Consider the following 26,673-nt stretch of genomic DNA (forward strand, 5'->3'; position numbering starts at 1 on the left):
TGTCATGTGGAGTAACATATAATAAATAACGTAAATGGGAGATTGCATTTAGATAGGAAAGGGTAAATTAAAAGTATGGTAAAACAGTGAAAGGGATGGTTGTGGCATAGGTTGCAATGAAAATCAACAAACATAATATGAATGACATGCGATCATGACTTAAACCACTAAAATGTTAATATACAACATTAATATTATTGGAAATACAAATTATTGAAATAAATAGAGATTTCTTATAAACATATAATAATGGAATGCTAACAGTAGCTATCCTAAATTGTTACACTTCATTTATTTGTGGTGGATGAGTTGACCTTGAAAGAATTATGGTGAAAACTTTGCAATGAGGTTACTTTTCCTGATCCTTGATTGTAGGGTTACAATTATATCTGCCCATTACTGTGTATGATACTAGTACCTAATTTTCCTAGAGGGAATTGGTAATAGACATTGCATGCATTCTTTTAAGTTGCAGTGAATAAGATGTGACCATAAGCATGATTGGTATTTTCTTCAGTTTATTGTTGTCAGTTGAATTGGCATAATTGGTATAATCTTCAATCATCCTCTTTCAAGTGGTATCTTCTTCAATGGTGTATCCAAACCTGAAGCTTTCTGTTCTTTTCAGAACTTGCAGAGCTTTGGCTGAACTCTATACATTCATGTGCACCATCCCTTGAATCAGACAGTCCTCCTGTGATTCTAGTGGGAACACACATAGATAAGATTAAGGAGGTAAGTTTACATGCAGTTCATCACAGTGTAATTGTAGACCGAATGTGTTCATCATGACAATGTATTATAATTTCTGTGTGTGTGTGATTCTAGTGGGAACACACACGGATAAGATTAAGGAGGTAAGTTTACATGCAGTTCATCACAGTGTAATTGTTATAGATTGAATGTGTTCATCATGACAATGTATCATAATTTCTGTGTGTGTATTTTGGATTTTTTGTACGTAACTTTTAACAATTTTTTAGTCATATTGTTACGATGTCTACAGTGTGAGTTTATAGTGATGTCTAGCACTGAAGCATCATGCTGCAGGCATGCAGCATCATGTCACACCCAGCGAAATTATCCTGACACCAGGCTGACCAGTCCTAACACTAACCTTTTTATGATGAGCGCTAAGCGAGGCAGCTGTTTGTACCATTTTTTATAAGTCTTTAGTATGACTCGGCTGGGGTTCGAACCAGTGACCTACCACATCCGAGGCGGATCAACATGTACATATTGAACACAATAATTGTGTATGATTCATGTTGTTTATATGACATCTTAATTCATAGAAATATGGGAGTGAACCAGTGGATATTACTATATGACAACTAAAACTGTACACGAAGCACAATCGGTGGCATGCTACTAGAAATATGCTTAGTTTTAGAAATGTGTTTGTTATGATATAATTAATGAATTAACGCCTGAACCTCGTGCCCATCACCTATCATAGTTTGCTTAGCTCAGTGATGGAAGATGTGTACTTGGCGCTTGATGCCACGTACTTAGTATACAGTGTTTGCTGACAGGTGTCTTGAGCTGCTGTTTAGTACCTGCTGAATGGTGCCTTAAGCGAAATGATAGTGATCTTCCATGTGAGTCCCATACTCCAGAATAATGGATTGCCAAATTCTTTGAACTGAGGTTACCTGATTCTTCTTGATTCCTTATGAGTGGCAGCTTTCAGCTAAATGCCCACCCATCATCTGCTCATAAAGTCCAGAAAAGACGTCTCTCCATGTGCATACACTTAATGCATGCCAAAAAGATGGGATTGGTATCCCATGAAATGTTTTGATGGCTGCATTTGGCTAATATGTTGTAGCTTTGTTGAAAGACTTATAGAAAATTGCCTAAACAATAAAAAGCTGGAACAAAATTGTAAAGGTACTATATACCTTAACATCATTATGGACAATTTAATACTATTATGGCAGCATTACTTAATTAGTGAGTGCTGTAGAAAAATCAAAGTTAAACAAAATTAAGAATACTGGCACATTATTAAAATAAAATGCAAAGCATGGGAGTAATGGTTAATTGTAATACAATAAATGCATATGAATGATTTAAATGATTGTGAATATCATTTCAGTTAGTAAAATTGTTAAGAATCAAAGGACAAGACAGACAATATTTTAAATGAAAAGAAGTGACAAGGGCATTGGAAAGGAACTATATTGTTTGTGTTTTAGACATCAATAGCTAATTGGAATAACAAATTTTAACTTTGTCCTGTCAACTGTTGCTGGGGAAAGAGATTGAAATATGATTAGGTTTAACTGTCAGAACTAAATCAGAATGAAATTCATTGTAGAATGGAGTAGTATATTAACGGGGCTTTAAGCTGGCTGAACCAGATTCTCAATCCCTAAACACTTTTAGGATTCCATGACCTTTACCCCATTGATATATTTTTGCATACATGTGTATCTGTGATTTTAGGCTTCATAAGTCTGTATTGAAGTCAGCATCATGAGTTTACAGGATAGGAAGCCATAATAGGTAAGCATGGCCTTGTATGTGCCCACTTTGAGAATTGCAGTGGGCTATTACATAATGCCATTAGAATCCACACAGTTGGACCCAAATAGTAGTGCTATAGAATTTGCTTCTGTGGCTTTTGCAGGAATGTAATTATCAGACCAGTATTTCGTTTGTAATATGAAAGACAAGACTGTATCACTATTTAGCTTGAATGTATTGTTATATAAGTAATCAAATATGCCCAATAGATTCTTTGGCTAGATTTGTAGCATTTTTATAAATTATTCAGGCTAGGGATGATTGGAGCAGGTAGGATGCATGGTCCAGGCTCAAAACATAAACATAGTCCTGCATGTTGCCCAGAGTTTTCACTATATTCCACACAGTTACTTTTCATTTGAACACCTGGTGCTGTTCAAGCAGACCATAGTCTATATGTGTGTTAATGCACATTTTATTTCTGTTTTGGCAATCTCAGGGCTGTTGGAAGTTGCAGCTCCAATGGTTGGAAAAGCAGCTGCCTTTAAGGCCATTGGAACTGCATGTGGGATTGATCAGAAAAAGAGCAGTTTGGGGGATAGATAAAAAAATGATAAAGGTCTTAAATTATCCATGTGCCAGACTGGAAGAGGTCTTCGGTTGTGACCTCAATTTTGATGGTCACAGAAACAATGCTTGTCAGGTATTCACTGATCAGTTGTAATTCACTAGCTATGACAAAATCTGTGAAGCATGTCTAAGGTGTCAATATGAGAGATTAACATGTGTCGATGATCTCCCATAAGTGGGAAACCTGCACCACATACCTGGATTCAGCAACAGGACCTGTTACTCATTGGGTCACATAGGTGATAGTGCTTCAATATCAGATTTACTTTGACTGATATGGGCTTACACTGCCATATAAAATTGTTGATTATATATGTAGTGACTTTGCCTCTCATGACTAAATCATCTTCCGCTGTTTTGTCCAAAACTGCCATTGCGAACCTGAACAAACACCTTGACGTTGTAGGTTATTCAAGTACTGTATACAAAGCTAGATTCCAACTCCACATGTGACTGTTCATTTTTGGATTTTCACTAAGAAACTATGCTGAGTCAGTTGCGAAAATCCTACTGACATTTAGAGATTCATGGGTAGCTATTGTTAAATGAATATGGTGCTGCTTGGTAATCCAATATGGGTGTCATCTTGAAAATGTTATCGCTACATCTCCTTAAGGGGTGGTCATTTCAGAATAGTGTTATAAGTCTATGTCTTAAAATATGTAACAGAATGAAAGTGAAAAGAACAGTTTATGTACATTTTAATGAGTAATTTATTTCCTTAGTATACAGATGGAAAATAGAAAGACACTGACAGTATTGTGAATTAAATTTCAAATAATCCTAAATGTCCTATTGCAAGTTCAGAAATATAGAATGCTCTGAGTGAATTCCAGTTGTTGTGAATGCCCTGGTATACCATTGGTCTTGAATGTCCTAATATACAAGTGATGCAGTCCAGAATGTCTTTGAATGAGTTTGGAAATTCCAAAGTAAGCCAGCAACAATCCAAAGGTCAATATGCACTTTAGTAATTCATTAAATATTTTGAACAAATAATTTCTCTCCAATTATTTCTGATTTCAGCAACACTGATTTTAAACAGGAATTAATTATTTATCAACTCTCTATTTACACACATTTTTATTTGACCTATGATATAAAAGGAGGTCAAAGAATCTTAGAGACAAAATCTAATTGTAAACAAGACTGGCCTTGAACTAAAATGTTATAAAAAGTCTTTGTGTACCAGCAAAACATACAATCATGGACATAAATTACCTATGTAACAAACAAATCTGTTTATAACTTACAATCATGAGCAAAAGGTTAAGCACACAGTATAGATACACATAACAATGGGATTTTAGCTAAAAGGTTTGCAATGTCTTATTGATTCTGAATGAAAATGGATCTGGTGTCCAATGTGAACATAACAGCTGTCATTTTGAAAGTTTTATTTTTGTTTCTCCTCCTACATGGATTGCCATATCAGCATGTTTTTTCTTCGCTGTTGGTCCTAAAAGAATAAATCATGTTTATTTTACATCCATTATGGCCACCACAGCATACATTTTGAAAATCTTGTCATTGCTAGTCCTCCAAATGAACATGTGGTTATCACTAGAAGGCTTATGATAATGTCTAAATGAAAATAGCAAAAGTCTGATGTTAGTTATGGCCACAATAGCAGCCAATTTAAAATCACGTTATGACAACACCTGAACAGAAAGGCATATTCACATGGGGATTTCGTACAAAGATATCTTATAATGTGTGAAAGTTCTTTTAATAAAAATGGTGTTTATATGACAAATAATTTGCCAATCTCACACTGATACATATTAATGATTCTGTTATTGTTAAAATATCAAATGGTTTGAAGTCAGTCCCATCTTTTCTCATTAAATGTTACTCAGATTTACATTGTTGTTTTATTCTTCTTAATTTTAATATTGTGCATGAGATGGAAGATGTGGAAAACACTGCTGCATTTAAACCATACATGTGATAGTTAAACTTTTGTGATGTAAAAGAGTGCAACTTCTTCATCAGGTAAACTGACCCAAGAATAAAAATAATCTTCAGTTTCTGTCATAACCACAACTCATACATTTGAGATGAGAGAGATTTGTTGTCCTTATTCTAACTATTTAATGTCATGGAAATTTTTACTTTCTAAATTGAAAATATTGGGAATGAAGTAAACTAGTGTCTGTGACTGAAACTATAACATTCATATGTGCTGTTGTTATTAATTGTACAAGTCTGAGAAGTTTGTTTTGAATTCAAGGACAACCGACAGGAGACATGTGAAAATGTGTTCATGCAGCTTAGATTTCACTATCTGAAAGGAAGACCAGCAAGATTTCACCTAGCTGATGAGGATTTTTCCATAGACAACACTATTGTTGACCCTAAGCTTAAGGATTTACAAAGGAAGATTGTGGAGCTGGCATCTAAACAGAAACATTGGGGAGAAAGTATTCCAGCGAGATGGATTCTTTTGGAAGAATTACTGATGGGCCTAAAGGCTAATGGTGTCAAGGTAATTTGTTTAACTTGCTCTAAACATGTTGTATTTATTGCTTTCTTAGAATATCAGTATATGTGAGGGATCATTTTCATTAAATTAGATTACTGAATTATCAGTTATCCAGCTTAGCAGTGTATCAAAATAGAAACATACCTGCACTTTTTGTACTTTTCTTTAAAAACCTTTCTCGTTAGTGGATCTCCTTAATAATGAATGTTTGTTTTCCTGCAAATCTGTAAACAATCTTGCAATTGGCATTATATAGTCTTTTTTAAATAATTATGTATAATGATGGAAGTTGGCTTAATTGGGTTTTCAGAGACATATCAGGACATGAAAGGTTATGTTTTGCCGACACATTTGAGTAAATGTGATGATGTAACAGAAATAAAGTGCCTTGCTCATGACAGTGTACACCGGGTCTGCACAGGATTCAAACCGAACCATTTTTGTCATGAGTTCCTGCATGCAGTTAATTGAACCACCATGACTCCAAATTAGTAATGTCAACTTTCAGTTGATACCTTTGTAATATGGGCACCTTTGGCAGCAAGTAAGGTTGGGAAAGGTTGATGCAGTAATATGCTTTACACCAGCATTTTTGTTAGTACATGCTATTTTTTTAATGGTACAAAGTTTATATGATAGTGCTCATTGTAAGGGCTGTTCCAGTAAAACATATACCCCCCGGGGGGAAGGCACTTTCAAATTCAACCAACCCACAACAGAAGCAATTTAAAAAAATTATGATCCACCGTCAGATGTGTTTTAATCGAGAAACACTGCCCCCTACAGAAGTATATTTTTTAACATAATTTCTGGCTATGGGTTAGTGGGCGGTAGAAGTGATTTTAATATTGGGTTGGGGACAGAAGTGATTTAAATGACAGCTGACTGGAGGTAATCTACTGAATTCATATACATCACATAATCTACTGCATATTTTTGTTTGTATTCATTCATTATAATCAGTCTTTTGTTCTTTTGTTTGTTTGTCTGTCAGCTAAGTATGTCTCTGATACTGTGAAATCACAGATTTTCATGGTGACTTATTATTTGTAGATGTCATTGATCAGTCCTTAATACCTACTAATTTAACATCCATGAATACAGATTTTATAATAGATATTTCTATTCTAATACAGAAATCATGAATTTGTATCCTTACTAAACTCTGTGTTTCCTAAAGTGATCAATATGTCTTGCTATTTTTCTTTGTTCTCAGGCATGCTGCTTTTGATTAGAATAATAGTTAAATCCTGTATTGCTTTAAATGTGTGGTCAGATTCTATGATTCATTGTTATTATTTTTTCCAATAAATGTTTTGGTAAACTTTTATGATTTGTCAGAGAAAAAAAAACAATGATGCCTGTGGAAGTGATGTTGCATCATTTGTCTACTTTTACACTATATCATTTCTTGTAAGAACATCTTTTTCAGTTACCGATGTCTTATTTTTACGCCTTGTTGCAAGACTAATATAAAGTTATAAAAAAAAATATAGCAAGTCAAACATTTTTATATCATAGATTTTAAAAAGTCAAGGAATCATTTTTCCCAGAGCGCTCATAAAATCAATGTCATTGCAGTTAACTGTATTGTCAACAGCATCATCATCATCACTGATGGCCTAGCAGTAACATTCTGCACTTTCAATCCAGTTGTGACAGGTTCTATCTCCCACTTCTAGTCTTTCATATGAGAGTTGCACCGATGGCCTGAGGGGCTTTCATGGCAGAGTGGTTTAAGATGCTTGTCTTGTGATACAGAAGTGAGGGGCTTCCATGGCAGTGGTACAAGATGCTTGTCATGTGATTACTTGCCTCCAATGTGCTAATGAGAATGTTGCCAGTTACTTGTGGAAGGTCATTGGTTCTACATAAGTGGTGTTTGATGTCTCAAAAGGACTTGGATTTTCTTCAGTAGAGTAAAACTGGCTGCCATATATAGTCTTTCGGGGTTCTTCCTCCACCTAATATATTGTAAAAAAATCACCAAAAGACCCCAAATCAAACCACACTGAATCAACCAACTAATCAACTGTGCAACAGCAGCAAAGATACTAGTCAATCATTTTTGCCACAGCTGTATGAGTTTATAACGTTTGACTCTAGTCTTTTTTGTAGACCTTTGAATATCATCAGTTATGCCTTTCTGACAGTTACCTAAAAGTTATCATCAGTTGGTGCAAATGGAATTTTCAGGGTGAGCATGAGATGGAAAAGTCTTGAGCAATCCTGCATCCCACACTGCCGACAAGTTTACATTTTAGCTCACTTAAATTTTCTCTTAACAATGTTCATTGTTCCAACTAGAACTGTTATAACTTATTCAAGCTATATTCACCAATATGTGATGATATGCATCTGTAATAAATATTTGTAACAAAGTATGAGAATGCATCAATGTTTTTCAATGATGCATTTGAATTGAACAACAACCACAATCAACAAACCAAGAAATAAAATTATTCACATCTCTCAGGCAGAAGTAGGGTATAATCATAATCTGCCAAAAGATTTTTCATTTTTTAAATTTGCCAAGTATTTTTTCCAACCATACTGATTCAGTGGACATATCACCAGAATGGGCAGAAACAGACCAGAAGGTTAAAATCAATTTGAAACCGCTTTTAAGTAGCTAAATTCATATTGGTTTAGTTAACAGTACACCCTTTATTGTTTTCCTTTTGATGAAATTTCTTACTTAAGCTAAGAAATTAATGTTGCACACATAAAAAAGAGGCACACTTCTACTCATTATTGTTTTTATTATACTTCTCCATTCCAGCCTGTTCTTATGATCTTCTCCCCCCACATACTGTTTGTCTTGTCTATGATATGTATCTAAATTTCTCACTTACTTTTCCTACTACTATACAAATGTTCTGTGAATATGCATATCAGTGTGAAACACAATGGGGAGACTAAATCCAAGATTGAAAACCTCTACATTTCTGGATGTATTCTGCTTGGATACCATATTTCTGCACAAAACTCAAGAGTTCAGGACTCTGCACTAATTTAGTTCCCACTGTAAATTTGTACAGACACCACGATATTAAAATTCAGTAACTTAAAATTTTTAGTGTTCATGATCAAATTTATATCAGTATAGACACATCTATGAAGACAGCTTTTGTGAAGAAAGAAACCCATAACAGCCGCACCATTTTCTGGATCTATACAAATTTGAAATGTGTGCTTTCAATACTGCACCAAAGAGTCAGCTACTGATTTCAGTAATGAGTCGACCAAACTCGGGTCTGTAAAGGGATGGAAATTATGTTAATAAAACAATGTCCCTCACTTTTATCAGTTAAAGTAGGACAAGATCTCAAAAGATTTTTTTTACTAAAATCTTTCTTTCTTTATCAACCAATCAAGGACAGTCAAACACATATATACTCTATTTTATCTTCACTGATTTATAGTATGGTTCTCATTCTTTCACACCTGTAGTAATGAGTCCTTGAACAACTCTCAATGGTTGTAAGCCTTTATCGACCATGCTGAATGGACACACTGTAAGATAATGTTCAAGTAACAGAAATGCCATGGGATAACCAGAGACCAATAAAATTGAATAGTCAGATTATCTCCTCTGCAGGGATGCTGCCAGGATTTCAGGATGTACTCCAAGTTTTGTGTGTGTGTGATCTCCAACGAGGAAGTGGTGGTGGTGGGAATAGCCATTGTTAAATATCTCCCAACACTTAAATATCTGTCACTCTTTCTTACTGTTCCACTCTGTTACAGCTCTACTGAAATCAAAATTCTCGAAGAGCAGCAGAGGGGCTGTACAGACCGAAACTTTTTGCACAATAAACCCCTCCAGGAAACTATTCCTCGATAGAGGGCTTATTTCGACGAAATAAACCCTTCTATTCAGAATACAGGACAAAAAAAAATGTCCCCCGAAAACTCGAAGAGTTGCCAGGGACAAACTCGTTGAGTTTGCACTGACAACTTGGGTTACTTCAATAAATCTGAAACAGTTTCCGTGGCGGGGTCGTTATTGAAAAATCCATGGGTCGGGTCCATCCCCTCTGCTGCTCTGGGAAATGAGTTTCCAAGGAAAAACATTTTTATGTTGCAAATAGTGTATCAAGTCCAATACGGTATCTTGTTCTGGGATCGTGTAAATTTATTGTCACAAATCCGTGAGGTTTTCTTTGAGCATGACTGAAGAAATTTTTAAATTTATTTAAATCCATATCGCCACCACACCAGGTTTGATGAATATTTCTCAGTGTATGTGTATCAACTCCACTGAATATCGCAAGAAGATTACAATTATCCCTGATTACTTTAGGAATTTGTGTATAACGCTGAGTAACATAAATCACATCAGTGTTTTTGTGACGTCCCCGGGAAAATATTCTTGCGGGATTTTTTTGCTTGTCCAACATAACATCATCATACACTACTAGGTTGTTAATTGATTCATCAAGATCCTCGACGCTGGGGGCTTCTTCGATATCAGTGATAAATTCAACAACATCCTCACCGTCTTTACTCAGCGCGCTTGCACTCTCATTAAAATCTTTTATAACGTTATAGCATCGTTGATCATCTACAGATGGAGCTATCAAATACAGTTTATCCCATTTCATCCACTTCATTATCAAGTTCAGCAACAGCTGTGTTTTACCTGAACCGGATGGCCCAATTATAATCGCGCGGATAGAGTTTGGTAGCACTGAATTATGCTTAACTGGCTCTTTCTTTTTTGTCGCAGAAAAATCTGTAATTTCCATTTGTATATAAAGAATAATAATTATGGATCTATATTGTGTGAAGTGTAAGGCACGAACCCCTACGAATGATCTAACAACCATTACAACAAAAAATAACAGACAAGCACTTTCTGGTAAGTGTACGCGATGTGGCACAAAAAAATTTAGATTTCAAAAAAAAAGCGAGAATTTAGCGGAGGTGACATTGCAGCCAAACTTGGAAAGCTCCCCGGAACTCCCTGGGCAAAGTATCCCGGAGAAAAACATCTCCCAGGATACAATTACTGCGGTCCAGGGACCCGACTAGATATCAGACTTGATGAACAATCTAAACCAAAACCGGGAGAGTATCCGATAAACGCTATCGACGCAGCGTGTCACATACATGATGTTGCTTATCGAAGTAAAGATCTACAAGACAGGCATATCGCGGATGTGAAATTAATTCATGCACTAAGCGCCATAAAAAATAAATCATTTAAGGAGTCACTCGCTAATTGGTTAGTAAGATCAGCGATGAAATCTAAATTAGTATTAGGCGCTGGATAATTAAATAAAAATGCAAGCGATTTATTATTCCCCAATCGGATACTGGAGAGGTAACTCAGCAATTAATAAACTCGCCAACGCGGCATCAGTAACACGCGAGGTTGCCAAAAATTGGCTATCAAAACAAGCAATATGGCAAATCTACTTACCACCACCTCGACAAATCAACTTTGCACATTTTGATGTTAGTGTGCCCAATGAAGTTCATCAGGCTGACATACTATTCCTGCCTCATGATACTGTCCGTAGAAAAATATACAAATACGCGCTAACAGTAGTTGATGTTGCCAGTAGATACAAAGAAGCAGAACCATTAGCGACTAAAACAGCGTCCGAAGTCGCCTCTGCGTTTAAACGAATTTATCAACGAGGACCTCTAAACTGGCCACGATTATTACAAGTTGATCCTGGCAAGGAATTTCAGGGCGCGGTGTCATCACTGACAAAGCAGCATAACGTTACCATACGACGAGGACATACTGAAATTCATCGGGATCAGGCAATTGTTGAGCGATTTAATAGAACACTCGCTGAGAGATTATTCGGATACCAGTACGCGAGGGAATTCATTTACGATACGAGATCTCGTGAATGGGTTGCAAGACTGCCAAACGTGATAGCCGCACTGAATAATGAAATTACCAGAACAACAAACATGAGACCTGTAAATGCAATCACAAAAAAATATATACCCCGCGTCAGTGAACGCGGACAACAGCAACAAAATGTTTCAACGCAGCCAGGGACGCTAGCGTCCCCACTGCTGGGTAATGTCACCGTTAGGTATTTATACGAACCAGGCGAACTAGAAGGAGGAAAAAAAAGAGCAACCGATCCCACATGGAGTGTTACTACACATAAGATATCCAGCATAACCAGATCAACTGGGAGAAACGCAATCTACAGATTAGATTCGACTGCTCCTCAACGCGGATTTAAACGCGAGCAACTTCAGGTGATTCCCGAGGATACACAATTACCACCCCGATCACTAAAGTGATCCGCACTGAAGTGATTCAATCATTTAAATAACTGCAGCAACACCTCTGCGTCGGTTACACTCAAGACAGGTCAACATCACATTTTCACGTGTATGACCGCGACTGCTATCTATTCTATCTACGGTGAATTGCCTTGGGTCGTTTTTCGAATACTGCCACAGCAATAAACAATTACAACTCGCACAGTGATTATTCTGCTGTTGTTGTAATTGTATTACAAATTCAACATCCAAACTTTGTTTGGGATCAAACTCTCTACCATTTTTTTTGTCGCTCTGTTTGTAACCGGCTAATTTCTTTCTTATTGTGTCATCAGCGATTGAGCTGTCGTTGACAACATCATCTAATACAATTCTTCGTAACTGACCTATCCTTCTTACTCTTGACACGGCTAAATAAACTAAATTTGACCACTCGATGCGATCATCAACAATCCAAACTGTTGTATCTGAAATAGTTAGTCCCTGCGAACTGTGGATGGTCATAGCGTATCCTAGCGTCCACGGGGATTTGCTCATTTTCAGTGCCTGTTCAACAGCATCAACATCAACTGTGACAATATCATTTAATACTAAATTCTGTTTCTCCGGACCCGACGCAGTCAGGCGCCCTGGAATATCAACATCAATATTCTGCAATCGCGTATCAGCTGGTCTATAACACAACGGCACTGGCAACATGGGAAATTTCTTCTGATGTAACTGAAATAACCGCTGCTGAAGTGTGTCCCTGACTATCTTTCTACTTGCCACAATTAAATCACCTGGTTTCCACGTTTCCCAAAAGTCGCTCAGCGAAGTCTCTGGAATTATTTCACGCATTATCTCACACTGGACTTTATTGGTTTGTAGCCTGATCAGTGCCTTAAACTCTTTCAGCGTTTCATCGAGTGCTCTAACATCGTTAGTTATTTCCTCATAATAATCTACAAAAGTTTTCAGCCACTCGTGTGGAGATTCACCTGTAAATGGGGGTGGTTGACCATGATCGCCGCACATCACCACTGCGGTATTTTTCTTTAGCAGCCAATCCAGAAACTGTTTTAATGTATCCAACGGCACAGTGTCTATCTCATCCCAGATGATTTTCTCGGGAATATATTTCGTTCCCATTCGTTCAGGTGTCCACGTGCCGCCGCTGTATTTGAAAAAACTGTGATACGTGCACGCGTTAACATCCCGTTGTCTCATCTCCCTGGCAAGTCTGTGTGTGGGTGTTAGCACAATCATGTCAGAGTTTCTAAATAATTCAATCGCTCGAGTTGTTTTACCAGAACCACCAGGACCGTTCAGATAAACTGTTTTGTGTCTTGTAACAGGATCGTGCACCGGCGGCAACAACGAAGTTGCCCCCGACGAAACCATCGAAGATATTTCTGCGCTGCGATACTCATCCTCGATTTCAACATCAGCCGATTTACAATATCCGTGTAACATTTCATTCTTTATTCTCCACGAGCCCCACGATGGATCATCCGATATAACATTATCCAACAGCGCTGAGTGTTTTTTATCAATATAAAATGAATCCGTTGCAACTCTCACTGCGGCAACAGGGAATCTATTGATCATCGACAACAAATTTATGGATACATAAGCCAGCATCGAAGATCTCAAATGTATGTACTGAGATGATTCTCCGTCAATATAACTAAAAACAGTCCCTAGTTTTTCCCCGTTTGACAGAAACACATCTTTGCGGTTACAGAACATGTTGTTCGTGGCTGCATCAGCGACAATAAGATCCAATTCAGTCTTGTCCATGATTAATCGACTGTGATGTTGTTTATGATCATACGCTCCACCTTGAGTGAATTTCCCTATTATTCTTCGTCCTAGATCTTTTGCTGTGCTTTCATCATTTCTGAGTTTGCTTTTAAGTACTTCAGGAGCTTTCTTGATGATAGCGTCGATAGAAGTTTCTGGATATTCTCGTGACCAATCTTCGATGACTTCTTCTAACGTAACCGGCGTTGGAGTTGGCAACCAAACTTCGGTTTGACGACAATAACATATAATCGCTTCGCTGACCGTCAGCGACAACAGTATTCGACTGTCAAGCATGTATCGCAATAACACTATCGGTGCCCATCGCTTCTCAACGAAATGTCTGCCAAACCAAACATAACACACAGGATGTAAATCCTTAGCGAATTTAAACGACGACACACAAGCAAATCCGGTCAAGTCAAAATCGGGTAAAACACCGTTGACAGCTACTCTTGTCATGGTATTGCCAGCGTGGCCAAACCGTTTAAAATATTCGCTGCATTCTCCACGCCCAAGGAAACTTCCTGGATAACACGCCGTCATGTCCACGGATATCATACCGCGGTGATCATACTGAGTATTCCACAAACCGCCGTGTCCGTATTCGACACAGCTCTGCTGGATATCAGCAAGAAAACTTTTCGGAGTTGGTCTCCATGAATTTCGTTCCCGGGCTACATGCGCGACAACACCCGGGACAGTAAAACAGTGTGTCAGTAACGTATCAGTGTTGCCAGCATGATATTTTTCTGCGAGTTTTTTCATTTCCTGCTGTAACGCCATTGTTCTGTATATTTCCCCGTTGGGTCTCACAAACTGATCATATTCTCCATCTTCGCTACTTCTGAATAACCACACAGACACTGGATCGGTTTTACTTATCTGATAAATAAAATCAAACATGCTCCCAGAATTGCTTTGCAATTCCGGATAATACTTCACAACACGGTCTTGCGGAAATATCCTAACCGAGTCAGTCCAGGCGTGACTGTTATGATCGATAATAGTTATTGGTGTTCCACGGGAATTGTATTTACACTCATACAATACCTCACCGGTTAACGATGAAACCGTTATAGGAAATTTTAGTAATCGCTCTAGCTCAGCAACATCATTTATTGACGCTCCTTTATCCGCTACTCGTGTCGCCCACGCTGTTATTTTAGTTTGTCTTAGCGGTGTTAGGCCGTTTCCTCGCATTGCATTTTTAAAATGTTCCATTACTCGCTCAGCTACACAATTCAACACCGACACCTTCATCGGTTTGAGTTTATCAACGCGTGGTTTCTTCATCGGATAAATTCCATAAACAACTGCGGTCACAGGATACGCTCTGGCATAATATGGTATATCAATCCCAACAAGTACTCCCGGTTTTGAGTCTTTACTTAACAGAACGGTTTTTCCACGAACGCCTCTGGCATCAAGAACAGGGTCTAGTTTGTCTCTGATAATCCACGTTCCCTCGCCGACTCCAACAATAAATTTTATCTGTACGAAATATCTTCTATCGTCGAGATACCCAATTATGTTACGCGCGATTGTATCGTTCATGGTAGCATCAATGATACGGTCACGAGAAATGCTTTGCATTTCCCGAGAAACGCTCGCGTTTCCGAGGATAATTTTATACGAAGACCACGTGTGTGCGGCACCATCACGACGAAACTCTTCTTTGGCATTCTTGATAACACCAATTACCTCTGCTAACTCTCTTCGTCGTGGATCAGCGGTTAACCGGTCAAGATCGAATCTAGAACCTGATATGGGTTTTATTCTGGATAGTCTTTCAAAACCCATTATTATAATTAAGACAAATATTTAAATAGACAAATATATTATATGATGAACCAATGCAAGTGGATCAAACTAAATTCATCAGCGCCGTGTAGCAAACCCTGCAGAGGCGAATATTGTGGACAACATGCTCAACAGGTCCGCGGTGGGAGTCTAGGACCGATACCGTGTATCAGATGCGGCATTGGAGTACGAGGAAAAACGCAATTATGTTCAGCGTGTGGTGGAAAACGCTATCGAGAACTAAAACGGTATTATGATAAAAAAAATCCAGACTGTGATAACGCTCTCAAATGCGAGCGTGATTACATAAATAAGTTTTCAGACAAATTATGAATTAGACAATGATTTGCTTATAGTATAATGAATCAAGAATTCGTCCGACATCCAACTATTCCAAATTATGAGGCAAACCGAGATGGCATAGTGAGAAACTACAGGCTGAGGAAACAAGTTGGTACAGTTGATAATGCTGGTTATTTAAGATTTACTGTTAGGAAAGGGAGGTATTTATGTCATCGTTTCGTCTATGAGGTTTTTAACGGAGAGATCCCTAAAGGCCTTGTCATTGATCATATTAACGGGAACAGACTTGATAACAGTATTGAAAACCTTCAAGCGATCACTCAGAGCAAGAATACCATACGAGGAAGAGTTAAATGTAAAACAGCTATAAGAAGAGCAGTGAAATCTGTGAATGTTGAGACTCGTGAAGAAATAATATTTCAATCAATGAGCGCAGCCGGTAGGTATTTCGGTATTTGTCCACCTTCTGTACAGCATGTCGCAGATGGGATCTACAAAACAGCATTTTCAAAGAAGCTCAAACAGAAGATTTCATTCTGTTATATAACTCTTATCGTTGACACAAACGACGATAACTCCTCCGAGAGTGTGTAACGCTTTGCAGAGTTGTCGTTGCTGGTCAGAGGATTTGCTCCCCCTAAGAAAGCCACCTTGATAAAATATTTTATCGAGTTCATAACATGTAATCATTTATTTACCGTAGAATATGTATTTTTTTACAAACAATATCCTCGTTTTACTGAATATATCCGACTGTTTTGCTCTTCTGTGCTTGTTATATGACCGCGCTTAAGAAAACATACAATTAAAATATTTTAAACAAGTCCCGCCCACTGCTAGAGCGAATTTCCAACTCGCAAGTAACAGTTGGGTTATATACGAAATCGCTCCCTAAGACCTTTGGGTCGATCGAAAGTCAGCACGCGCAAGCAAAACCATAAATTTAATCCGCCAATGGCGGGTGTCTTTTGTGCACCATCCAATGGTCGATTCAATGGATGGTTTTGCTCTGCTGCTGACCGTAGAAAATGACCCACCTGTGTATGTTTGTGTCGTCATAGGATAAGGTCTTAGGATAAGATTACATGTTCATTGTGCCTTTACTTGCTGTCATACTCGAATCAGAGGTTAAAGGTTGTCTGTTCTGTACCGTCTCTTAGGATAAGATTACATGTTCATTGTACCTTTGCTTGCTGTGATACTCGAATCAGAGGTAAAGGTTGTCTGTTCTGTACCGTCTCTTAGGATAAGATTACATGTTCATTGTACCTTTGCTTGCTGTGATACTCGAATCAGAGGTAAAGGTTGTTTGTGTTGTCAAATAAATGTTTGCTGGGCCTGCTAGAGAACTCGATCCTAGAAGCCAGGGCTGTCTCGTCTTGTAAATAAATGTGCCTCTGAGTCACTTGGCAGTCAGAGGGGTCCGTCCTTAGGATAAGTTACGTGTTATATGTTTGTTCTTGTCAATTCACTAAACACGTCCTCTTGAGCCTATAGAACGTTATTTGACGATCTAGAGGCTCTTGCAGGGGATAAAGTGTTTCGTGTTACATGTTGTATTGTCATGTCGGAAGCAGTCCTCGTGGGGTTCTAGAACGTTATTTGACGATCTAGGCCCTTGCAGGGGATAAATGTTTCCGACTGTCTCGTTTTGTTTTGGAAAGCTAGCGTTTCTCATGCAAAGTGTTTCTATTAAAAATATAAAAATATATAATAATATGAATCACGAAAATATAAATACCATACTTGTTGAAATTAAAGAATTACAACAGCGAGGTTTTAATATTTTACTAGACACTGAAACAATTATGTCAGATTTTGAATCCTTGAATGAGCTATCACGCTTGGGGAAGAACAATCTCCCTGCTCGTTATAGGTTCATTAAGGGTTTGCAAGATCGTGTTTACAGATCACTTGCCGGGATAACTGAAAATCAGGTATCTGAATTTATTCCACTGTGCCGTGCAGTTGAGAAGATTCGTCTTGGATTGTCACAAGAGTATGAGACTCGAAAATTAATTAGCACCAGGGTGAGACGGTTAAAAGGTTATATAAAGAATCTAGACACGGAAATGCCTTGCATTTCTGACAAAAATACTAGTGTTTCTGACTACGAGGCCGACAAGGAAGTATAAACCGCATAGCGTGTGACTCACAGCACAAAGTGAAAGTAGAACCTGAGAACGCTAGCGCCCCCCCCCCCCCCCCCCCCGCTTGGAGTGTAAAGCACATTTCCACGGGTAAAAAAAAAAGTGTATTATTTTTTTTGCCCTTGGAAACTCAAAGAGTTTCTCAAGTGAAGGGCGCTTTCAGATTTTCAGGATTTGCTTAAGCGTTTCAACATCAATACAGGAATGAGAATAGTTCATAATCTGTTCTCGTTGACACCAAACTATGATCATATGATTTTGCTGTAGCTCTGTTAATTGTGACGGAGTTAACAAGAAGTCTTCGTCACCATACACGTCAATAACTATTTTAACGGGGAAATACTGTTCTGGGAATGTCTGTATTTGAAATGCGGTTTTTATTGCCTCGTAAAGAATTTGCTTATCATGAATATGAACTCGTGCATGAATGTACTCGGGTTGATACATTATACACAACCGTTTTTTTTTAAATGCGTGCTAGCACTTTCAACGATAACTTATGCTGGTTTTGATAGGGTATTTGCACGATAAAATGACGAAAATGGATCAGTGCAGAAAAAAAACTATTATAAATATTATGGATCCCTTGACTTAGGACTTCACCAGTAAGTTTATACTAACAGTCTCGTCACGCAGGTCCAACAAATTCCCCCTCTGGTCGGTGAGTTTGAAATTTATCGTTGACAACCACGGGTTATGACACCGTAGATAGACCGGATTGATTGGTTCTTGCACAATCAGAAAACCAGGGGGGTCTCTTGGTGTGAACGTATACAGGATAAACCCCTGTTGTGCCGTCGTAGTATCTGATGCGCTGTAACTGCCATCGATGACGTCACATACAAGATTGACCGCAATAACATCTGTGATATTTACGATCCCGGGTGAGATGTGTCTGCCATCGGATGCTGTACTGTTGTCGTGCTTGAGAATAACAGGTTGTGGTTTTATTCGTTCGTACGCGGCAAGAATATCTTCGAAAGATTGATCGATGAGATCAGAGACTGATTTTCTCAGCTCGGGCACGTTATATCCAGGAAATTTAAAATCTGAAATATCATTCACTTGAATACCATATTTAATTGCAAAATCTGCTCTGGCTATCTGTCTATAATTATCATCGATATAGTCTTTAAGATCCAGTAAAGCCTGAATTATTCTTAGATTTATAGTTTCCATGGCCGATGCGAGTTTGTTTAGTTTTTCTATGGTTGTGATAATATTATCACGCGGACTTGTTAAATCAGAAATATAATCTTGGAAATATACTCGCAGGAGTTGTAGCTGTTGTTTATGTACTAGATTGATCGGAATAAATAATTCAGATTCTATATCATCTAGACGGTAAACACGGAGCTCCTGCCCCCCCTTAACACGTGGAGCTTCTATACTCCAAGTATCGGGCATTAAAGTACTTTTTCTTGCTAGTAATTGATCTGCAAGCAGTAAATAATAATTGTACTCGAGGTCGTGTAGTGCTTCTTTATAGGTCATAAAATCCGATTTTTCAGGTTTTGGTGGACGAGGTTTACCCTCGGGGGCCTTTGGCCATCCTAATAATGTTCGGATTGAGCTGTTATAAATATCCACGGCGTATCCTGGCGTTGAGATTTCAATGACCGCAGACAGCGTTGGTTCATGAGCTGTTATAGATATTTTGGCTTCCTTGCCGGTGATTCGTTTTATTTGGCGTTGTATCTCATTATTGATTTCTTCGATCTGATAACTCCCAGTGGGAAGTGTAATTGTATTCCAGTCAAGTTCACCCTGTTCGCCGGAGTCGGCTTTGCTTTTCCCGAACACGAATGAATTATTTGGCTGCAGACCACCAAATGATGCCGACCTAACATTGGGCCAGCTGTGATACACACTGAGCTTTGCTAACGCGATTTCACTCACTGGAATTGGAGTTCGAAAATTAATACCGAATTCTGGTGTCGTCGAGGACACTGAGATCATTGTGGTCCTTACCGGTGTTGTGTTTGTGACTATTTGTTGAAGCAGTTCTATTGACATTATTTATTTGTTTAGTTTTCAAATAGTCATTGTACGCATCTGACATTAGTTTGAATTCAGAATCTGATATCGTAGTGTCGCTACTTTGCACGTCTAACGATGATGATATCAGCGATGATAATTTCTGATATGCGGTCGTGGCTGTATTTAATTTTGTCGTGTAATCGTGTAATTTTGTGTTAGCACATGATGATATTTTTTTTGCTATGATGCCGAAAACTCCAGCTGTTGTTGTGGCCGCGGAAACACAGATCGTGGCGGCGACTGCTGCAGTTACCGGAGTGACCGCTGATAGTATTGCTCCGGCAGATGCAACAACGGCAGATACTGAATAAACCATAATATCCAGCACTGTTATGCGGCGCTTGTATTTTTTTACTTTTTGACTAGTTACTTCGATGACAGTTTTTAACTCAGATTGCCACTCACGGACTTGATTGTATCGATATTGTTGAGCATCTGGCGTCGTTGACATTATTCAATTACGCGGTAACCAATTGAGGCGTTGCAGCGACGAATTCCAAACAAAACCAGTAAGATGTTGCTGTTAAACTATCGTCCTCGGCTTCAAGCATAAATGTTTCCTCGGTTCCGCTGTTTAGTATTACAGTGCAAACCCCGGAATACTTATCGGTGGAATGTCTCCAAGGATATGTTGTGAAGATTTCAAATTTAGCGGCTGAAAACACAGACAACCTGTAAACACCGGTGGCTGTTGCTGTATATTTGATAGTGTTATTTTGTCGTGACCATGTTGCGAATCCCGATGATACCGTGAATACGATGTTGGTGATATGCCCCGGAGTAACTCCAGTGGGAACTTTAATCAAACTGGTTTTGTTAACGATATCAGGAATACCCGATACGATATCCTGCTGTGTTTGTTTGATCGTGTTAATGTCGGTCTTTACATCAGCGAGTTTTACATCGACGACTGGAGGAGTCCCAAAGAACTTATCCACGACCTCATCAGTTTTTACGAAGTTTCTTCGAAATCTTGTAAACGCGCCCACGTGAACATCATGCTCTGCACGCAGCGTATTTAGTTTACCGTTGACGATGTCCACGTATTGTTTGTTTGACGCATCCTGGTCGGATTCGGGATTCGCTAACGCGGTTATTTTGTTGCCGCTCATGCTGAGTTCGCCTGTCATCGTGTCACCGGCTTTTTTCACACATTTATCAACACCTTTATCAATACTGTCTTTGATGCTTGCGATTGATATATTCGAGTCCTTGATCCGGCCGCCATCACTAAATGCAACGAAGTTATCCTTGGTAGCTCCAAGAACTCTGCGAATTATATCATTCCACTTAATGTTGCTCGTTCTTAGTTTTCCTTGCCTGTCTTGGAAAATAGCAACTTCATCTGGGTCAACTCCAGCTATATTCAAAAGATTATCGACTTCATCTTTGGTCGCATATTTTGAGAGATCAGCATCTGTGCTTGGTTTACCTCCTCGTGTGAAAGGTCTTCCGTAAATATCCACCATTATTCTTATTGCTGTTTTTCAAATGCTAGCATTTCTCGATGCGGTATATTCATACACTACTTTATGAGGAGGAGTTGCTGGATTTCTTGAGATTGCATCAAGAACATTTAAAACCTCCCTCCCACAAATGGGCGGATCAATTAATGTTTGTGTTGGTAACGTCGACTGCCACACTGGAACATTAGAAAATCTGCTGACATACTTGAGAAACTCAACTGGCGGTGCTAAACCGTACGAATCAAAATAGATAATTCCACGTGGATCGATCGCGTAAGCAACCCAGTGAGTTCCCGGACCATCTTTGTTGTCGAGATTGATAATGCCAGTTTCTGGATTATTCGGTCGTTGCGGTAATTGATCTCGCATAAATACGCCTCTGAAATGTTTTACACGCAATTTTTTAACAGCATCGAGTAAATCAAAATTGCTCAACGGCGTTAGAATTTTTTTGGATACCATGATGGTGGAGTTCCTGGTAGTCTTAGACCGCGTCCCTTTTTTTTCTTGTATCCTTTTCCCGTTGCCTTTTTTAGTGCCATTCCAGCTGCAGTTCCAACTGCACCGAGTGCTGCGGCTTTTGCTACGGCTGGTGCTGCCGCGGCAATCAACGCCGGTATTGCTGCGAGAAGAGGAAATATTCCACCGGTTTTAGTCATGTCCTTGATAGCTGCAGCAGAGAAATCAAGTCGGACACCGGTTTTTGCTGTTAGTGCCTTATTAAAATGTTTAAGCTGAGTATTAGTCAACGACAATTTGTTTGGACCACCAGTAATCTGATCTCGTTTTAGTGTTATTGATGTCCCGCACGTGCTTGCGTTCTTTGATTGCAATTTCTTCGTTTGACCGGAAGTCAAGGTGACATTAACATGACTGTATGACATTATATCCTAAGTTTGATTTTAATTGCGTTACATATTCTCGATTGGAGCGTCGATGACCCTCATTCGTCCGCCAACACCTTCAAGCAGCATGACAGCAATCGCTCTGTAACCACCAGCAGGAACACCTACACGAGCTCGGAAATGTAGGTCGACAACAGATTGTTTAACCAGATCAAGATGTTCCAGCGAAAAGTAATAAATCGGATATAAACTCATATTTGCAGGCCAGTGTCTACATTAAGGTCGCGCCCCATAAATGACATCAGACGATGATACGCGCGTGCGACACGATGATGTTCGAAATCTATTAATATATCCTCAGATGGCTCCTGATGCCCATTTATTCTCAACGAAACTTCAGAAACTCCAAGTGTATCAAATACCATTGGATTTCTTTCCTGGCTATCTGTTCTAGCACGGTATTGAAATGCAATGAAAATATGTCGTGGTGCTGATACTCCTTGTTGCGATGATATATGCCATGTAAACAACCCACCATTATCACCCTGAATAACGTCTGTGGTTGTTGTTTTCCAGGATAGCAGTGATTTACCGCCCGTGTCCATGAAAGACAACAGTCGTTGTTCTTCGGTGATTGACGGAGACAACACTGGCATCCACAACCACAGTTTAGTTAGTATTACCTGACCAGGGGCAACAGCAGCATCTCGCCAGATAGCGTCATTATCATCAGGTTTTCGCACAAGTACAACTGTGTGTTTGGCACCGAATATGACCTTGTGGACATCTCTGCAGAATCCAAAGATGTGAGACAATGGAATCACACCTGAGAACTCTTCATCTCCACTTAACATCGATCTACGTGTTGCAAAACCCAAATTAAAATTTTCGTTCATCGATGCAACTGCGTCACCGGCTTTATTCATTGTTACATTCCTGTTCTCGGGGCTGTCGGTTATATCCTTTGCAAACATCATTGATGGTCCGGCTGATCTGGTGTAATCATCCGAGTATCTCGCCAACCCGAGAATTGTTGTGGCAACGTCGACGTTATCATGAATGGTTTCAATTTCTTTTCCATCTATCATGTAAATAGCGGATTTAAATAACGCCATGATGCCGTTGTTAACAAATCCAACTCGGTCGCCGATTCCGTAGTTAGTGTTATCATTCTTTAAAAGCCTACCTTCAACTTCGATGAAGGCCTCAGCGGGCAAGAAGTATCTACTTGTATCCTGGACCTGTAGTTCAATTCTTCCGCGTTGGTTAGGATCACGTGCTTCATAAGAATAATATTGAAAATCACGTACAGAATCATCTTTAAGTACTGGTTTGGACATATCAAACGCGTCATTGGATTTTCGTGCAAACATTATTATTATTTGTGATGATCTAATTAAAATGTTATCGTCACCGGAAACCACTACCAGCTATCAAATTAGCAGTTACACTATCTTGCAACGCTTTGGAGGTAATTCCTGCTGTTGCGATCTCAGCTAATTTCTGATTTACGGCCTTATTTACTACGCTACTAACATTTGCCGGCATAGCTTCAGTGGATGGTAGTTTTACTGGCACCAACCTCTCGACTGGGTTTTTTTTTCGTATCAGCTGTGCTAGTCGATCCTTGATTGATTGAAATGCTTTCCCGGCAAGACTACCAACAGTGCCAATGGCTTTATCCTTGACAACATCAGCGGCTTTCATCGCGAATTGTTTTGCTAACGGTCCAGCTTTCGGAGCGATTCTTGTGACTAAATCCCTAACAACATCACCGACTCCATCTCCGTAAACAACCTCGTATACTGGTAATCGTGAGTTTACTACTCTGACACTTCTTGGTCTGCGAAAAGAATCGTGTAGTATCATTTTATTTAATTATTGTTTATCTAACTGAATGTGCTAGCAAATTTAATTATTAGTCGCTGTGGTAACCGTCTGCGAGTTCATCAATGAGCCCCCGGTAGATGCTGATATCCATGATGCCACGCTGAAATAGTCTCTGACAGATATCTGCGGCTTCATTTATAATTTCCGGAGAATTGTTTCCGGCACGTCTTCCTCCGATGAGAACTTCCAACCGTGATACATCATCGATGATATTATTAGGGCAGGCAATAAAACCGGATCCTAAACCCTCCCCTGTTGATGGTACAATTCTTGGGGATAAAATGTCTTGAGGCAAACTTTCAGAAGATGTTGTTAAGCTAATTATCGGCGACCTAGTTTGTTTGAATTTTTGGCCCCGCGGACTTCCTTCAGATGCAGCCTCGTATTCACTTAACGGAGTTAGGTCAGGATCTATTGCTCTTCGCCGTGAAGGATATTGTTGTCGTTCTGTGTGTTGCAACGGTGATTTTTCTTCTTGAGGTTGCGATGGTGGAATTTCAAGTTCACGTATAGCATCTACAAGTCTATCGTATTTTGTATCGTCCCTGCTGATTTGTTTTTTATTTTCACGTATACGATACGAATATTTGATAAAATTATCATCTGTCATAGAACCGTGTTCTGGGTTTAAAGACACATCTCTTCTAATCAATCCTAACAGTATTGTCTCAGGTAATTTCTCTTCTGGTACATTTTTAAGAAGTTCAATATAATCCGGCGTAAATCTTTTTACGGGGTCAGTAATTCTCCCTGTTACTCGCTTACCAGCAGGTACTGACACAACAACTTCATCGGGTGGAGGCGGGGGTTTAAGTCCAGCTGAAATATCCTGTAAAATTTTCCTTTGCTCTATTAAAGCCTCTTTGGTAACAGCTGCGGATTTTTCAGTAGCTTTGGTCACGGGTTTAAATAATTCCTCCGTAGTCTCTGCAAAGCCTTCCCGTGCTTGCTGTCTTAGTTGTAATTTTTGTCTGACACTATCACGGACAGGAAGAAATTTCTGAATTGCTTCGAGACGTTCTCGAGCTAATCTAGTCGTATGTGCTTCTCCAATATTTGCCATTATTTATTTGTCAATGATTTAATTCCGCTAACATAAAAATGTTTTTCCTTGGAAACTCATTTCCCAGAGCAGCAGAGGGGATGGACCCGACCCATGGATTTTTCAATAACGACCCCGCCACGGAAACTGTTTCAGATTTATTGAAGTAACCCAAGTTGTCAGTGCAAACTCAACGAGTTTGTCCCTGGAAACTCTTCGAGTTTTCGGGGGACATTTTTTTTTGTCCTGTATTCTGAATAGAAGGGTTTATTTCGTCGAAATAAGCCCTCTATCGAGGAATAGTTTCCTGGAGGGGTTTATTGTGCAAAAAGTTTCAGTCTGTACAGCCCCTCTGCTGCTCGAAGAGATGTCATCTCTAGTTGTATAGTGATTATTACTGTGATGTCATTGGGCATGGTCACGTGGTTGTGGTAGGGTCTTGGTTGGGATGGCGTAAACACTATAGGCTTACTCCATATTTGACAGCTAATTATGATGTTGTCAAAAGAATTAAAAAATTTCTAGCAATTCAGTTGGACTCGGATACTTGATTCATAGTCAATGAACAGGTTCTAAAACTGATGTGTTTATTTTGGAGTTATGTTCCTCAATCACATTCAAGATTTGGATATACCAAAGGTGAAATTGGTACAGTTGCATCCTAAACTACTATCGTGGCTACTTCAAATGTTATTTAATGTGAGACTTTAATGCAAGAGCTCGTAGCTTCAGTGATTTTTGGGTTAAAAAAATTAATTTCTTCTCAAACAACTCAATTTGGTGCAGATTACATTGTTTTTTAATGATACAGTGAGAATTCTTTATGTGTAAAAATTGCGTAAGAAATGAACAACATCAGATCGGAAAATTACTACCACTGGGAAAATACTGATAGGAATATACAGAAATAATGATATAATTATTTAAGTAGAATATATGGTGACAGTACGAGGGCTAGTACTACAACTTTGTGCAAAATACATCTTGTATGACTATTCTGTTGTTTCTAACAGCACTGTAATATGGCAATAATTTCTGTCCTCTTTTTACTTTGGTCCCTTGCTAATTAATAGTTTTAGATTTTACAACACTAAGCACATTTTACCTTTTGACAATAACACATCACTACAAATATTTAGATTGCAAGAAAATAGAAGTTACAATTTTATTAAAAGCACTGGTACCAGTAAGACTAAAGGAGATGGTAGAAAAAAAAAATCAGGATGAACAGATTAGTAGTCTAGTAAAGAATCCGTATATCAGAATGACATCAAGTATTTTTTCATCAATTTCATCATCAGTTAATGATAGACTACTTGGTGTTCTGGTAGATAATAACCTATCATGGACTGAACATATCAAACATGCCAGTAAAAAAGTCAATTCAAGTTTATGGCTTCTCAGTAGGCTAAGACATTTTCTCCCTGAAAGGCACAGAAAACTATTTTATAACAGTTACATACAACCCTATTTGGACTACTGTAGTACAGTATGGGGTAAT

At 38.7% G+C, this 26,673-nt stretch overlaps 1 protein-coding gene across 2 annotated transcripts in view; it reads left to right on the forward strand.

Moving 5' to 3' along the window:
* Nucleotides 1-26,673, forward strand: part of LOC149771251 (uncharacterized) — a 123,299-nt gene that overhangs the window by 29,704 nt on the left and 66,922 nt on the right. For both annotated transcript variants that reach the window (XM_089948681.1, XM_089948682.1), the window contains exons 7-8: nt 629-735; nt 5,336-5,590. In XM_089948681.1, the coding sequence (XP_089804807.1) occupies nt 629-735; nt 5,336-5,590 (362 nt within the window). The remainder of the gene's footprint in view (nt 1-628; nt 736-5,335; nt 5,591-26,673) is intronic.

Source organism: Sinohyriopsis cumingii, unplaced genomic scaffold (genome assembly GCF_028554795.1).
Source record: "Sinohyriopsis cumingii isolate HCF-2022 unplaced genomic scaffold, ASM2855479v2 utg002017l, whole genome shotgun sequence".
NCBI lineage: Eukaryota > Metazoa > Mollusca > Bivalvia > Unionida > Unionidae > Sinohyriopsis > Sinohyriopsis cumingii.